The sequence below is a fragment of the Oryctolagus cuniculus genome, chromosome 7 (genome assembly GCF_964237555.1).
Source record: "Oryctolagus cuniculus chromosome 7, mOryCun1.1, whole genome shotgun sequence".
Taxonomy (NCBI): Eukaryota; Metazoa; Chordata; class Mammalia; order Lagomorpha; family Leporidae; genus Oryctolagus; species Oryctolagus cuniculus.
This window is the reverse complement of record NC_091438.1, coordinates 163,589,243-163,605,202: the sequence shown is the minus strand read 5'-3', so window position 1 is coordinate 163,605,202 and position 15,960 is coordinate 163,589,243. Positions and strand designations below refer to the sequence as shown.

Genomic DNA, 15,960 nt, shown 5'->3' with positions numbered 1-15,960 from the left:
CCCAGGCTGCCCAGGAAGGCGCCACGCACAGTGGGCCGCCGGGTGGCCGTCGAGTCCCCATTCCTCTGTCCTGGCTGTCAGGGACGGGGCGGTGGGGGGCCCAAGAGGAGGGGACAGTGACTCCGAGCAGCTCTGTCCGCCTGCTCCCCGGAGACCCCGGCCCCTGTCAGGAGGGACCTGGGCAGGGACAGCTGTGGTGGGCGAGGCCCCACCGCCTGACACCCACGGGCCCCTCCCCGGCTGCACGGAGCCCCTGCCTGGCCCCACGGCCCGAAGGGGACAGGGTCGAGGGCCTGGGGACCACCCCCAGGGCTGAGAGTGCCCGGCGGGAAGGGCCTGGTGACACAGGAAGTGCTCTGGGGGCTGGGCACCGGAGCCCTCCAGGAAGCCCTGCCCGGGAGGGGCCCAGCTCTGCACAGCTGGCTTGGCTGCCCGCCTGGCACGGAGGCCAGGCAGCCTGCCCAAGGCTTCGGGGTGCCCTGGGTGACTGGCCCTGCCAGCCCGAGGTGGAGCGGCCACCTGTGCCCTGCGGGGCCCCGTGGAGGGCGGCCTGGACCCGTCCTTTGCTGACCCTCGGTGCACCTCTGGGTGGTCTAGAGGGGCTCCCCTGCCCTGGGCTGGGGGCCGGGCGCCTCCCTGCCTCCGTCTCTGGCACGCAGCCCCAGGGGGGTGTGTATTCAGGGCGCCGTCACAGCTCAGTCGACACTCTGAAGCCGTCGGGGCCGTGGGGGCAGGGTGGAGGCAGCCGGGCCCCCCAGGCGCCTCCAGGGGAGGTTCTCCGGCCTCCTCTACTGACAGGTCTGGCCAGCCCGCCCCGGGCAGCTGTGGCCTGGAGGACAGGGACTTAGTGCTCCAGCCCCGGCCTGGCCCACGGGCTCCTCCCTCCCTGCGGGGCTGCAGGCCAGAGGCAGGTGCAGCCTCACCCCTGCACACGGCCAGGCTGCTCTGTTGGACACCGCTGTGGGGCCCGTGCGGGCAGAGACGGGAGGGAGTGACCGCCCCAGGGGGGTATGCAGCCCTCGAGGCCGGCCAGGACCTGGGGTGGCAGTGGGGCCACCTTGGCAGGGCGTGGGGCAGTGGCCGCGTCCATACCGCTCAACCCTCAGGGGCCCTGTGCCCCTGGGATTGCAATGCTGGGCAGGCAGCGCCCGCCCTCACCCAGGAGCCAGCACTGTGGGGCACACGACGGAGCCGGGGCTGGGTCCCCTGGCCGCCCACCGTGCCCCACCCGTGCCCCACCCCAGCTCTGGTCTGGGGGATGGAGGTGGGCGGACTCCGGAGGGACCACCGCCGGGCTGGGGTCTCATCCTGCCCCGCCGCCTTAGAAGGGGCCGTTCTGCGGAGAGGTGGGCAGACAGGCGCCGGCCCTGAGCTGGGCCTCACAGGGCGCAGCGTGGCCTCCCTGGGGAAGCCGGCCCCCGTGGGCTGGCTGGACGCTCCCCGTTGGCCTTTCTCCCGACCTCTCCCGCTAGCCAAGTGTCTCTGGCCCTGACTTGTTCTGACCTTGCTTTTTTGGGGAGCGCTCAGGTTTCTCCTGTATTTAGAGTGGGGGGCACAGGGCGGCTGGCGGCCTCGCTCCGTGACCTGTCCTGGCAGGGGTCAGGGGTGGGGTGCACAGGGGCAGGCCCCGCACCTGCGGCGGGTCACAGGGGCTGGAGAGCGGAGGCCCCGCCTGGCTCCCGGCAGGGGTGACGGCGCTGCTTCCTGCCCAGGGTTTGTGACTTCAGGGCCATGGAGGCCGACAGGGAATCAAACACCCAGAGGACGCCCGGCGCCGCAGCCCACGCTTCCCTGGCGTCTGCCGTCCAGACCGAAAGGGCGCCTTTGCCTTCCCGCACGCACATGGCTTCAACCTGGAGTGGGTGAGGCCCCCAGGCGCTGGAGCCCAGGGGTGGTGCACGGCGGTTCAGGGCCCAGCCCCACCGCTGTCCGCCCGGCTTTCCTGGGCAGGGCCAGAGGCCCGCACCAGAGCTGCAGCCGGGCCCTGGGCTGGTCCTGGGCTCCGGACTCCCAGGCAGCAGGGGCACTGGCCTCAGACTGGCAGCCGCCAGGGAGAAGGCTCGGCTGGCACCAAGGCAGAGGTCTCTCTGTAGCCGGGTGGGCCTTGCCATGCTGGGACTCCCCCGGGGACGGGGAGCTCACCACCATGCAATGGCCAGGCTCCGCCCCACAAAGCCCCCACCGTGCCTCCCCCTCCCCGCCCTGTGCCCACCCCCTGGTTCCTGACCACCCGGGCCTCGCAGGCACTGGGGAGTGGGTGGTGGGTCGTCACCCCCACGTGCCTGCCCGTGAGCACGCCCTCCGCCCTCCGTCCTGTGTGTGAACACTCAGGGCTGGACGCTGACCTGCAGGTCATGAGGTGGCCGGGCAGGGGCAGCAGAGACTGAGGCCCGGCCGCAGACTGAGGAGGGGCAGTGCTGTCCAGGAGCCACAAGAGGGCGCCCTCGGCAAGGGGCAGGTCGCACCACAGGGCCGCAGTGCCCAACACTGGGGGCGGGGGACTCAGGACAGCCACCCTGCCCACCTGTAGGGAAGCCCCGTGGCGCGCAGCAGTATGGCCCTTGAGGGCGGGGTGACCACCGCTGGGGACACAGGGCATCCGCTTGGCTCAGACCTGCCGGGGGGCTGGGCTGGGCTCGGGCTGCCCCGCCCTCTACTTCCTTTCCCTGTGAAGGAGGAAGTGAGTGGCCGGCTGGGAAAGCGGTGTCCAGGTGCAACGCGACCAGGGCTGCCGACGTGCCGGGGCCATGGCCAGGCCGAGGGACGGGGGTGGGGACACTGGCACCAGGGGGCGGAGCCTCTGGGCGGCAGGGACCACGCGTGGCTGCTCAGAGGCAGCCTGGAGACCCCTGGACCCCCCCTTGCTGGGACGGGGTCGGCCACAGACACAAACCGTGGGGCTCAGGGCCTCTGCCCACTGCCGGTCTGGTGCAGGACGCTGTGCCAGCCTGGGAGGGGCCGGGGGGCCGACGTCCACCACGTGCCCCTCCTAGGCCAGTGCTGGCAACCCAGCCCTGCCCGCGCCCCATGCATGTGCAGGTGGGGTGCTGAGAGCCATGACCGTGACCACACTGTTTTATTGAGCCGGCCCTGGGGTCCTCCTGCCCCCCGCTGCTCCTCCCCCTGGAGGTACGGACGGCCTCCTCCGTGGCTGGCGGCTCTGCGTGCGCCGTGGGCGCCTCCGGCGTGGGCTCCGGGGCCTCTTCAGGGCGGAGCCCCCTTCCCCACCACCCGCAGGTGCTTGAAGGCGGTGGGCAGCGTGCGGCCCAGGAACGGGGGGGTGGTCCGGTCGTGGACCATGATCACGTACTCCCCTGCAAGGGAGGCCGTGGCCTGAGCTCAGCCCTGGCTCCTGGCCCCTGCACCCGCAGGGACCCCCGCCCTTGGCACTGCGGCCCCAGGACCAGGCTGAGCCCTCAGGGACCCCCGCCCCCGGGAAGGCAAAGGGGGAGGGGGGTTCTGGGCCGATCTGGGTTTCGAGAGCCCTGGTCCGCTGGGCCCCCGGGGCCGTGGGGCCACGTGGCGGGGAGCAGGGCTTCTCTGGGACAGAAGCCGGCCACTTCCTCTCCAGTGTTCTAGAAGGGCCCGGCCACGGGGCTGAGTTCCCTCCCCAGCCTGCGGGCCATCTGCAGAGCCTCAGAGTTGGAGAAACCAGAAAGAGGCAAATAAGGAATAACAGAAAGTGCGGTTGCCATGGGAACCGCGCCCGCCCTCCCCCGAGCCGCCGGGGCTGGCACCAGAGCGTGGAAAAAGCTCCCGGGGAATGCGGCCGCCGAGTGGGGGCAGGAGCCGGCCTCACCGCGGGCCCGAGCGCATTCCAGAGCCCCGCGCCTGCTGCGCATTCCTGGGCCCTGGGCGGGGGCGGGGGCCGGCGAGGGGCGGCGGGCTGCAGCCTGGTGGGCCGGCCGAGAAGCCTGCATGGCAACGCCGGTGTTTCTAGGTGTTCCCCACAACACTCGGCCGCGCCGCGGCGGCCAAGGACTCCTGGCCGCGGAGCCGGCATGAGCTCAGCGGGCAGCGGCCTGATCTGACCCCGCGCGGGAGGCCTGGCCGTGACGGTCATGGGCTCCAGCCTGGGCCTGGTGTCCCCTGAGCCAGCTCCCCTCCGGAGCCCTGGCCGCGCACCCAGGACCCTCCGACGGGGGTTCTGAAGGGGTGAGGGCGGGAGCACCGTGGCGCCAGCCTCTTGGCCGGGCGGTGGACGCACTGAGGGCTGCCGTGGGGACAGCTGGGGACGCTGCCCAGGGCGCTGGTCCCACCCCTGGTAAACAAGGACCTGGCTGCCTGCGGCTGCCCTGCAGGGACTGGGGCCCAGGTCGCGGGGGGGGGGGGGGGCGTGGCCCGTGGGCCACAGGGGCTCAAGGGGAGACCCGGCGAGCAGAGGCTGGGCCTTGCGGCCTGCTGGCCTCCCACCAGGAGCCCAAGATGCAGAGGGACACAGGCGCCCCTGCTCTCCCGAGGGACCCGGCTCTGTCCAGCTGGGCAGTGCTCCTGTGCTCACTGACACTAGGGGGTCCCGGGACCCTCCAGCACGGAGGGTGGTCCCTCGGCCTCGGCTCCCTTGGGGTCCAGGGCTGGAGGCCGCTCCGGGGGAGGCCCATGGCCCACAGGTCGCCCCCAAGGCTTTCCCAGCCCTCGCCTCGGCTCCCGTGTCCCTGCAGGCCTGTAGGGTCAGGTGGGCACTGTGGGGGCCTGAGACTTGAGCGCCCCCAGACCGGCGGGGCCCTTCGACCGATCAGCTCCTGGACGGTGAGGAGCCCCCACCCCGGCCGCCCCCCCCCGCCCCGCCTGGTTCCCTCCTGTGCCTGTGTCCTAACCCCTCCCACCCATGGGGCCTTGGGGGGCACCGTCCCACCAGGACCAGCAGCCGCCGGGCAGCCCAGGGCTGGCGCCCGCCTGTGCAGGACTCCAAGCCTACCTGGGTACGCCTGTGCCGGCAGCACCGCGGTGGCCGTCCCGTCGGGCCTGTGAGGAGAGGAGCAGGCCCCTGGGTATTCTGCCCACCCCCCCCCCCCGGCAAACCACACCCCAACAAGCATCAGCAGAGTCCGCGGGGCCCCGGCCGGGGGCACAGGCGTGGCCGGGCCCCTCACGGGGGCAGCGTGTTCACAGCCCTGTGGCCGCCCCGGGAGCGTCCACGCGGCCTGAGCCGGCTCTGGGACGCCGAGCACAGCGCGCACCTCTGGGTCCCCAGACACAGGCGCGGCTCTCGGGGCCACAAGGCCGGTGGCCGCTGCAGGTGACACGGTCGGGCTCAGAGGGGCGACCCCGCCGTGCCCCCCGCAGGGACCGAGGCTGTGCCACCTGGGTGACGGTGGGAGGGGTCGGAGCCCCGGGCCTCCATGTCGGCGGGGGCTGCTGGCTGTGGTTGGGCCGGGCCAGGGCTACCCAGACGGACTGGGGGGCACCTCGAGAGCAAAGCCGTCCCCAGGGCCAGCCACTTCCTGTCCCTGGTGGCCGGGGTGGCCGGCAGTGGACTCGGGCAGGGGGCAGAGAGCCGGAAGCAAACTTAAAGCCCCAAATCCTTCACCTCCAGTGGGGAGAACTGGGGGAGTCCGGGCAGGTTTGGAAGCACCGAGAACAGCTGGAGTCAGCCGGGCCGGCAGCTGGAGCGGGGCCTCAGGCGGGGTCCGTTACTCCAGCGTGGGGCGGGGACCCCCTTTGCAGCCCACCGGCGGCCCGCAGGCCCCCCACCCTCCGGGGGGCCTCTCCTGCCTCCAGAGCTGCCTGCCCAGCGCCCGCTGGCCTGGGCTCTGCGGACCTCGGGGGCTCGGGCTCCCTGACCTCGCACAGACGGCCAGGGCCCCGGGCCCGTCTCCTCCCGCTTCTGCCTGGCAGACTGCCGGGGGCTGGGGCTGCCCAGAGGACGCCCAGGACACGGGACCTGGGCACGAGTCCTCTGACGCGGGCTTGGGAGGGGGGACCGGGCAGAGGCTGCTGTGGCCCCCATGGCACCCACAAACCTGTCCTCCTGGGGCCAGAGTGTGGAGCCCACGGGAAGCCCCAGAGTCGGGCCTCTGGGGCGTCCTGGGAACACCCAGGGGACATCCCGCCGCTGCTCGGAGGAGCTTGGGGGGCTGCCCAGGAGGCCCGGGGCGGGGCAGGAGCCCCTCCCCTGTAGTCTGGATGGGGGAGGGGCTGGCCCCCAGCGGGCTACTGGAGACCTCCTGGCCGCGGCAGAGGGGCTGGCGTGCGGGCCAGCTGCTGCAGGCCACGGAGTGGGGGCCCCGTGGCAAGCTGGACGGCTCCCTGCCTGGAGGGGGTTCTGCCTCTACAGACCCCCGGGGAGCTCAGCGTGGCCCGTGGTCAACGAGGAGCCCGGCCCTCAGGTGCCCAGGTGACTGCCAGAAGGGTCGCTGTCCCTGCCCCTGGTGGGCCTCGAAGTCCTTCCCTGCCCAGGGGGCCTTGGGCCAAACCCCTTGCTTGGACACTGTGGGCTTGGTGGCCTGGGGACCACAGATTAGACCGGAGCCTGGTGGCGCTGGCCATGTGGGGCCCTGGGTGCCAGGCTTGGGGTGGGGGTGGCCAGGCTGGAGGCTTTGTCTGGGAAGCAGGCGCACGGCCCCCTCCTCACACCTGGCTGTGCCCCGACCCGGGCGGCTGGGCCTCCAGAGGGGCTGTCCCACGTGAGCGGCCCCCAGGACCAACAGGGCCTTGGGAGCTGCGAGCCCACAGCCAGCAAGACACAGGCCGGGAAGACACTGCCTGGGGGTGCCGGTTCCCAGGAAGCTGGCCAGCCCCCAGGGACGATGGACGGGAGCCTGACCTAAAGGCCCCAAACAGAGCAGCCAGCACCCCAGGAGCGGGGGCGGCAGGGGCCGCGGGCCCTGAGCCAGGACGCACGGCCTCTCCCCCCACTGCAGGCAGGCCCCGAGCCCCGCCCCAGGGGTACCCGGAGGCTGGGCAGTCACTGGGGCCCCTCCCAGGGAGTCCCCCGAGCTCGCGCAGGGCCTTGGGCAGCTGCCACGGGGCGGGGGGGTGTGACCACTTATAAGGCAGCAGGAAGTGGAGGCCTGACAAGCTCGGGTCTGGGGGAGAGGCCCAGGACCACCCCGGGGCCCGGTCCCTGGCCAGGCCAGCCCTCCTGAGCCCTGTGCTGGACGCTGCTCACGCGGGCCACGAAGGGTTAAGGCCGCTGTGGGTCATTAGGGGTCATTATCCCCGGCCCAGCTCCACCCTTGTGAGTTTCCAAAGACGTCAGGGCCACCCGTGCCACCCCCAGAATCCCCACTCCCAGGAGCTCCCGCAGGGGCTCAGGCGGCCCTGGACCCCACGGCCAGGACCCTCATGTCCTCCAGAGCCCGGACGAGGGCTCCGCCCCGTGCCCCCCCACCCTGCTGTGGCAGGGCGCAGGACTGGAGGCCTCCCGGGCAGAGGCGTCAGTGCCCGGCAGGGCCCAGACAGGACGGCTCTGAGTGCTGGAACCAGAGGGCTGTGCAGGTGATCTGGTGGGGAGACCAGAGGGGAGACGTGCCATCTTTCCACGACCCCTTTCAGACCCCTCTGGGCCTGGGCGCTGGGGGCCGTGGCCAGCCGGGTGTGGCCGGCACTGGTCCTGCCCCCTGCTCAGGCATGCGGGGCCCTGATGTCCCCTGGGAGGACTTCCAGGTCCCTGGTGGCCCGGCTGAACTGGCGGCCGAGTGCCAACTATCCACGTGAAGAACGCATCGACTCCATCCGGCCGCGTCTGGGGCGGGCAGGGTCCTGTGCCTGGAGCCCGCGCTGCACGCACGTCCTGGGCTGGGAGAGGCGCGGCCACGGCCCGCATTGCCCGGGGGCCCACAGGCGCCGCGCCCCTGGGAGACCCGGCAGAGCGGGGGGCCGCTGTGGGAACGTCCGGTCCTGGGGAAGCAGACCCGGGCAGGGGTCCTCGCGTGCGGCGCTGGGGGACGGGGTCACAGGGCGTGGGGGGCCCCATCATGAGGCAGCTGGACGTGTGACCCCTGAGGGCCGGCGTGGGCGGGGTCTCCCAGCTCTGGTGCCGGCGTGGGCGGGGTCTCCCAGCTCTGGTGCCGGCGTGGGCGGGGTCTCCCAGCTCTGGTGCCGGCGGGGGCGGGGTCTCCCAGCTCTGGTGCCGGCGGGGGCGGGGTCTCCCAGCTCTGGTGCCGGCGGGGGCGGGGTCTTCCAGCTCTGGTGCCGGCGGGGGCGGGGTCTCCCAGCTCTGGTGCCGGCGGGGGCGGGGTCTCCCAGCTCTGGTGCTGGGGACGGAGCCCCAGCCCCTGCCCCTGCAGTCGCTAGGCCCCCACCAGCTGCAGCCCCTGCCCCCGCTTCCTCCACCCCGACTGGGGGGCCAGGCCAGGTGGGCCTCCCAGGGTGCCGGGGCGCCGACCCCTGAGCCCCTGCCCTGGCTGACACAGGCAGTGCGTCCCATGCACTTGTCCAGGGACACACAGGGTTTCTCATGGGAGCTGGGGGCGGGGCCACAGGGGGGTGGGCCACAGCCAGGGGTGGGGTTGTATCTGGGGCGGAGCTACAGACAGGGGAGGGGCTATGGCCAGGGGTGGGGTTGTATCCACAGCCCTCATTCCTTCATGGAGCCCCTCACCCCTCCTAGGGTGCCCCTCACCCCCTCACAGAGCTCCTCACCCCCCATGGAACCCCTCACCCCCTACAGAGACTCTCACCCGCCCCACAGAGCCCTCGCCCCCTCACAGAGCCCCTCACCCCCTCACGGAGCCCCTTACCCCCTACGGAGCCCCTCACCCCCCTAGGGTGCCCCTCACCCCCTAGGGTGCCCCTCACCCCCTATGGAGCCCCTCACCTCCTAGGGTGCCCCTCACCCCCCCTAGGGTGCCCCTCACCCCCTACGGAGCCCCTCCGCCCCCTCATGGAGCCCCTCACCCCCATGGAGCCCCTCCGCCCCTCCTAGGGTGCCCCTCACCCCCTAGGGAGCCCCTCACCCCCCCTACGGAGCCCCTCTGCCCCCATGGAGCCCCTCACCCCCCATAGGGTGCCCCTCACCCCCATGGAGCCCCTCACCCCCTAGGGAGCCCCTCACCCCCCATGGAGCCCCTCACCCCCCATGGAGCCCCTTACCCCCCATGGAGCCCCTCACCCCCCATAGGGTGCCCCTCACCCCCATGGAGCCCCTCACCCTCCATAGGGTGCCCCTCACCCCCCATGGAGCCCCTCACCCCCCATGGAGCCCCTTACCCCCTACGGAGCCCCTCACCCCCCATGGAGCCCCTCACCCCCCCTAGGGTGCCCCTCACCCCCATGGAGCCCCTCACCCCCCATGGAGCCCCTCACCCCCATGGAGCCCCTCACCCCCTAGGGTGCCCCTCACCCCCCCTAGGGTGCCCCTCACCCCCATGGAGCCCCTCACCCCCCATGGAGCCCCTCACCCCCTAAGGTGCCCCTCACCCCCTACGGAGCCCCTCCGCCCCTCCGGCCTCCTCGGCTCCCCGGTCACAGGAGCCAGAGCCGGTGCTGGCCACCGTGGCAGAGCCTGGGCAGACCCCGCGCCTGCGGCACTGCGGGCCTGGGGGAGACGGAAGCAGGGGTGGCCCAGTGTGGCAGTGGCGCGAGCAGCAGAGGCGCCGCGGGCACAGCAGCCTGGAGGCGGGGCCGGCCTCTCCTACCTGCGGCCGCCTGGCGTCTCCTCCGCGGCGGGCGCCGCCCTCCCGGGGCTCAGGCCTGCCTTCTAGAAGGGGAGGGTGGCGCGGCTGAGTGCTGGGCGGCAGCGGGCCGGCGCCCCCCGCGTGCCCCCGCCCCGCCCGGGCGCCCGCTGACCTCGCGGTGGCTCTCCAGGAAGAGGAAGGGGCGGTACCCGGGCGGCGGCGGGCCCAGGAGCAGGTCAGGGAACTCGGCGCGGCCACGGTGCACGCGCTGCTCGGGGCGGCCGGCGGCCCCTCCGTGGGCTGTGGAGACAGGACCGTAGGGGAGGCCGGGGGCCGAGCGTCCCGTGGCCGTTCTGCCGGGCACTGAGGCCACGTGGGCTCACTGGGCACCGCTCACACACCTGCCACAGCCACCTCCAGATGCTGGTGAGACTGTGGCCTGGCCAACGATGCACACTGTCCTGGAAGCAGTGTAGACAGGGCAGTGTAGACAGGGCAGTGTGGACAGAGCAGTGTAGACAGGGCAGTGTAGACAGTGTAGACAGGGCAGTGTGGACGGAGCAGTGTAGACAGGGCAGTGTAGACAGTGTAGACAGTGTAGACAGGGCAGTGTAGACAGTGTAGACAGGGCAGTGTGGACGGAGCAGTGTAGACAGGGCAGGCACTGTGGTGACGTCTAGACCACAGCCCCTTCTGGCTCTCTGCCTTTCTGCTCCAGGGTCCCCGGTGTAGGGGCTGGGACAGGTGTGTCCCTGGAGCTCCGCCCACCCAAGGTGGAGTGGGCGGTGGCCTGGGGGGCAGCACCACCCTCCTGCCTCCTTCACACGGGGAGTCTTTGCGGGTTGGGTGCTTCCTGAAGCCCCCACGTGCACATCAGAGCCCACTTGCTAAGGGGCTGGGTGAGGGGTCCCCCGGGCCCCCCGGGGCAGTGACACCCCCTGAAGACAGCGGAGACAGCCCGAGGCCGCGAGCCCTGTGCCGTCTGCCCGAGCGAGGGTCCCAGGCAGGGCCCCTGCGGGGGTCTCCCAGGGGCAGGGAGGGCCTGGTGGCCAGCGGCACTCCCGTCCCTCCTCAGAGCCCAGCCTCGGCAGGGCAGCGGCCTGGGAGCTCCGGCTCCAGGCCGTGATGTGTCTCCGGGGCGTCTTAACCCGTCCTCACGCGCGCGGTAAAGCCGCGGGAGCAAGGACGCCCTCGCCGCGTGGGCAGTGACCGGGAGCCGCGCTGCTGACGGCGGAGCTTCTGTCCGTAACCGCCCGCGCGTCCCACCGGGCTGGGCGGGGCCTGCACGGCGGCAAGGTGACCGCCTGGGAGTGGGCTCCAGGCTCCGGCGGACACCATGCCCAGGGCGGCAGGCCCTGCCCTCTGAGCCCCTTCCCCTGCCACCCCGCAGGCTGCCGGGAACCAGGGCTCACCCAGGGTGAGCAGGGCCACCTGCTGACCCTCTCCCCGGGCAGCCGATGGGCGGGAAGAGGGCATGGGCCCCAGGAGCCCCCGATCTCCGCAGTGGGGAAGCTGCTGGCCGTGCAGACGGGACTTCCCTGTGGTCCAAGGCCCTTTTTGTCTCAAGTCAGAGGAACCCAGCAAGAAACGGCTTCAGCCAAAGGGGGAGGGGGCCAGGGAGGGTGGGGGCGGGGGCCAGGGAGGGCAGGGGTGGGGGCGGGGGAAGGGGCCAGGGAGGGCAGGGCAGGGGAGGACAGGGGTGGGGGCGGGGGCAGGGGCCAGGGAGGGCAGGGGCTGGGCCAGGGGAGGGCAGGGGTGGGGGCAGGGGCAGGGGCCAGGGAGGGCAGGGGCTGGGCCAGGGGAGGGCAGGGGTAGGGGCAGGGGTGGGGGCAGGGGAGGGCAGGGGTGGGGCAGGGGAGGGCAGGGGTGGGGCCAGGGGCTGGGGCCACCTGGACTGAGGCCGAGGTTTGCTCAGCGCGCGAGTTCTCCACACCCAGACCACAGACTGACCGCCCAGGGCTCCCACGCCAGCCAGCCCACCTGCTGGTCTCCTATCTCAGACGTGAGCCCAAGTCGGCAGCGTCCATGCCCAGGCCTGCCCAGCGCTCTCCGCCTGACGCTGGCACTGCCCTTACTGGACGTGATGTGTGGGCCCCTGGCCCTCTGCCTGCCTCCGCAGGGCAGCCAGGCCCCGCTTGCTGTCGGTGCCGCGGGTCACGTGGAGAAACGTCCAGCCCGGCCCCCCTCCGTGGGCGCGCCGCCCGCCGGCCCCTCCCCAGCTGCCGCTGTGGCCCGGCTCCTGGGGCCGGCACCCAGCAGCTTCTACACAGGCCCAGGCTGCTGTCCCCGCCACCCCCGTGTAGACCTGGGGCAGAGCACCTGTGAGGTGGGGTCCGGCCAGGAAGTGTCCAGAAAGCTGACCGAGCTTGGCCCTCCCGCGCACGGGGCACTGGGGCCTCAGGGAAGGCGTGGCCAGAGAGGGGCCCAGCCCGTGTCAGCCGTAGCCATGCAGGACCACCCCGGCCGGGAGCCACATCGGGCTCAGTGCACGGCTCCCCGTGAAGACCCGTGAAGACCTGGGTCCCCAAGGCATGGCCTGTGCCCTGCACCCCAACACCAGGGTCCTGCTTGGTCTGCTCAGCGTCCCAGGTCCCGGATGTGGCCTGGCCACTTCCCGGCGACGTAACCCCACTCGGCTTCCTGCAGACACGGGCCTTGGAGTGTCCCCTGCACCCCAAACCCTGGGTCCGCTCCTCTACCCGGCTACTCCATCCCCCTCCCCGCCACAGGAGCCCCTCCAGGGGTCCCTCTTGAATCCCCCTGCGGGCTGCTCCAGGGCCGCCGTCTGGGGCCCTGGGTGCCACCATTTGCAGCTGGGACGAGCTGTGCCGGCCCCTGGCCTCGCCCTGCCGTCTCTTGGACCCTCCCTGCCTGCTCGGGGCGTCCAGCGGCTTCTGCCCGTGTCCTGAGCACAAGTGGGCGCCTACAACCTCCAGCCGGGCTTGGGCGGTGGCTGGACCCCTGCGGAGCCGCGGCCCACTGCTGGGGTCTCCCCTCCCTGCCCACCCGTCCCAGCGCCAGGCAGGCCCCGTCCTGTCACCGAGGACTCCCTGGGGCACCTGTGCGTCCTGCTGGCCCCCTTCCTGGGACACTGCCCTCCCTGTCCACCAGCTGTGCACCTGCTGCCGTCAGGGTGGCTGCAAGGAAGGGGCTAAGGGCTGAGGTCAGAGCCACGGAGACAGTGGGGAGAGAGGGGCCTCCACACCCTGGGTCCACTCCCTGGACGGCTAGGGAGCTGGGGCAGAGGCCCCACGGTCGCAGATGACCGCCTCCCTGGGTCAGCGACTCCCTGCCTGGGGGCTCCAGGGTCACAGACGGTCCTCTAACTCTGGGCTCCACAGGTCCCCAGGGACACCCCGGAGCCGTGGGCACCGCCGTCCCCTGCTGGGAGGGGCTCCGTTGGCCGCCGGGGGCCACTGCGGCCACGCTGGGTGCATGTCCAGCGTGGGCCACCTCCCCAGCCAGGCCGACCGGGCAGCAGGGCTCGGGGGCCTGAGACATGGCTCCCTCCCTCTTGGGGGGGGTGGTTTCCCACTTCAGCACCCGCGGCCCGGGGGAGGGGCTGGGCTGTGCCCGCTCCGAGTGGAAGACGGCCGTTAATTACCATTTTACAGCGACTCAATTAGGCTCCCTATTGACCTGTGTAGGGCACGGAGACAGCAGGCAGGGACGCAGGCGGGACGCAGGGACCTCGTGGGGGCGGGGACACGGTCAGGAGGCGCGGGCACCAGGCAGAGTCAAAATCGCTGTCTCCTTCCAGTGAACTCCAAACGGCCGAGCGTTATTGGCCCTCGGGGGGCTGTGTGCCCGTTTGGAGGTGACCAGACACAGTGCATTAGTCTTTAAGAGTGGACTGCGTGGCCACGCCGCCGGGGCGGGGCGCAGGCATCACGGTGACCCAGGGCCGTGCAGGGCCAGGCGGGCGTCCCCAGGCCTCGGGGCCCCCGGGCAGCTGGGCCGCCCCTCCTGGGGGCGCTGTCCCCCGCAGCCATGCCCCGCCCAGGTCTCCAGGTGTGGCCCCCGGGCGTGGAAGCCCCCGCAGAGCCAGGTCCTGCTCTCCCTGTGGGTTCCGCCCATTCTGTCACCCGGGGACACCGCTCCAGTGGGCGCCCTGCTGCTCTGAGGACGCGGCCTGCGCCCCCGGGGTGGACGTGCAGGACGGGCTTCTCGCCGAGGGGGCTGGCGGGGCTGGGCCTGTGTGCGCCACAGCCTCCTCGCCGCCCCCACCCCACGGCCCGCGCCAGGCTGGCTGTGCTCAGCCCTAAGGGCCGGCCCCCGCAGCAGAAGTTCACCGTGTGCGGAACACGGCGCCTCTCCCGGCACCCGCACCCTGCGCGCCGGGCCCAGGCCGGGTTTGCTTTTGTCCGGAGGTGGTCACTTCCAGAGTGACCGCACAGCCGGTGGGCAGCGAGGTGCCCGAGCCTGCTCTGTCCCCTGCGCCAGGCTCCCGGGGTCATGGTGGCTCAGGGACCCCAGGCAGACACGGTCCGTGGCCACGACTGCGACCCACCTGTGGAGGAGCCGGGGCCAGTGAGGGCAGGGCCACGGCTTCCTGAGGAGGGGCCCGGCACTGGCCCAGCCCCAGGCCACGCCTTCCCTAGCTGCAGGGAGACCCCACTCCTGTCCTCAGGCCCCACCCCCAGGCGGGGCTGACCCGCAGGTCTGCTTCTGCCCCTCCCCACCGCCAGCCCACCCGCTTGGCCCAGCTCTGCACCTGCCCGCGGCCCGACCCCAGGGGCTCCCTGCGGTCCCCTCAGTGCCTGGAGGCCGCTCTGCTGGACGGCAGCCCAGGGTCCCGGCAGCCGCCTCCTGCCTGCTCCGAGCTCTCTCCTCCCCAAGCGCCGTCTGGGTCACAAGGCCCACAGCTGGGCCCGACAGCCCTGAGCCCTGCTCACTGAGCCAAGGACACCCTGACCACCGGCTGTGGTCTGGGGCCCCGGGCGGTGGCCGCTGATGGACAGACCAGGACGGAAGGCATGGGGGTGACAACAGGGACTCTGGGGCCCATGGGAGCCGTGACTGAGAGGCCCCGGGTGAGGCCAGCAGTCCCCAGGGAGGTAGCATGGACCCCTGGCCGAGGGCCACATGGAGGCCGAGGGCCACATGGAGGCCGAGGGCCGGAGCTGCCAGCAACGCCTGTTTGCGTCACTGTCCACCGTCAGTGTCCGAGCACAGGGCAGCCCCGGTGCAGGGCCGGCAGGGCAGGGAGGACGGCGCTGCAGCGCCCTGGCCGCAGCCACCCGGGGCTGTCCTCCCTGCTGTGCCCACGGACACAGAGCCCGTGCCCGGCCGGTCCTCCGCTGAGTGGTCCTAGCCGCTTCTTTCTCCTCATCTACGCCGGCCTCTGCAGCTTTGGCGACAGGTGGACAGAGCCACCAAGGCCGAGTCCGGGGAGGCGAGCGTGGACCTCCAGGCCACGGCTTCCCATCGAGTATGTGGGCCGGGACGTGGCCTCCCGCCTCGGGGGGGCTGGCCGGGGGCACTGGCCCCGGGCATGGCTGTGGCCTCTGAAAGGGGTCTTGCCCTGTCCCACAGAGCCCCCCTTCTCCCCATGGGAGAACTGCTGCCCCCAAGGGCTGTGTGCAGCGTGCAGGGTGGGGGGCCGGCGCAGGCCCCGGGGGAGGGACTCCTGGCCCTTGGGCTCCATGGGAGCCCCGAGGGCAACGGCCCCTCCCCAGCGTTCAGACAGGGCAGACAGGACGGTCAGCAGCCGAATCCTCTTAGAGGTGGGGGAGGGGAGTTCTTTCTTTTCCTTTAAACTTGACCCCAATGGGGGCCGGCGCTGTGGCTTAGTGGGTAAAGCTGCCACCTGCACTGCCGGCATCCCAGCTGGGTGCAAGTTCGAGTCCCGGCTGCTCCACTTCCCATCCAGCTCTGCTGTGGCCTGGGAGAGCAGTGGGAGACGGCCCAAGTCCTTGGGCCCCTGCACCCACGTGGGAGACCCGGAAGAAACTCCCGGCTCCTGGCTTTAGATCGGCGCAGCTCCGGCCATTGCAGCCATTTGGGGAGTGAGCCAGTGGATGGACGACCTCCCCCCCCCCCCCCCCGTGACTCAAGTAAATAAATCAATCTTTAAAATACATTGATCCCAATTTTCAGAGCAGCTGCAGAAGACCCCACCCCAGCCCGAGTTTGTCTCCCACAACAGGGGCACCGTCCACCCGGCATGGGCACCGCACAGCTGTCCATCAGGGCCCCTGCACCAGACCCTCCAGGCTCCGGGCCCCAGCAGCGCCCCTCGGCGGAGAGATCCGGCCGGGCTCACGGCGCCCCCTCCTCCCTGACAGCCCGGAAGCTTCCTGGCCGTCTCCCTGCCGCCTCTGCCGGCTCCGGGCCAGGTCCGTGGGGGGCCGTCCATGCCGGGGTCCTCGGAGGCCACTGGCATGGGCAGACGCAGAGG

At 72.2% G+C, this 15,960-nt stretch overlaps 1 protein-coding gene across 5 annotated transcripts in view; it reads right to left on the bottom strand.

The window, feature by feature from the left end:
* Window positions 1-3,057: 3,057 nt before the first annotated feature.
* Window positions 3,058-15,960, bottom strand: part of MORN1 (MORN repeat containing 1) — a 34,288-nt gene continuing 21,385 nt past the window's right edge. For all 5 annotated transcript variants that reach the window (XM_070077102.1, XM_070077104.1, XM_070077103.1 and 2 more), the window contains 4 exons: window positions 9,733-9,860; window positions 9,582-9,643; window positions 4,919-4,965; window positions 3,058-3,314 (listed from right to left, as the gene is read on the bottom strand). In XM_070077102.1, the coding sequence (XP_069933203.1) occupies window positions 3,205-3,314; window positions 4,919-4,965; window positions 9,582-9,643; window positions 9,733-9,860 (347 nt within the window). In that variant the 3' untranslated portion in view covers window positions 3,058-3,204. The remainder of the gene's footprint in view (window positions 3,315-4,918; window positions 4,966-9,581; window positions 9,644-9,732; window positions 9,861-15,960) is intronic.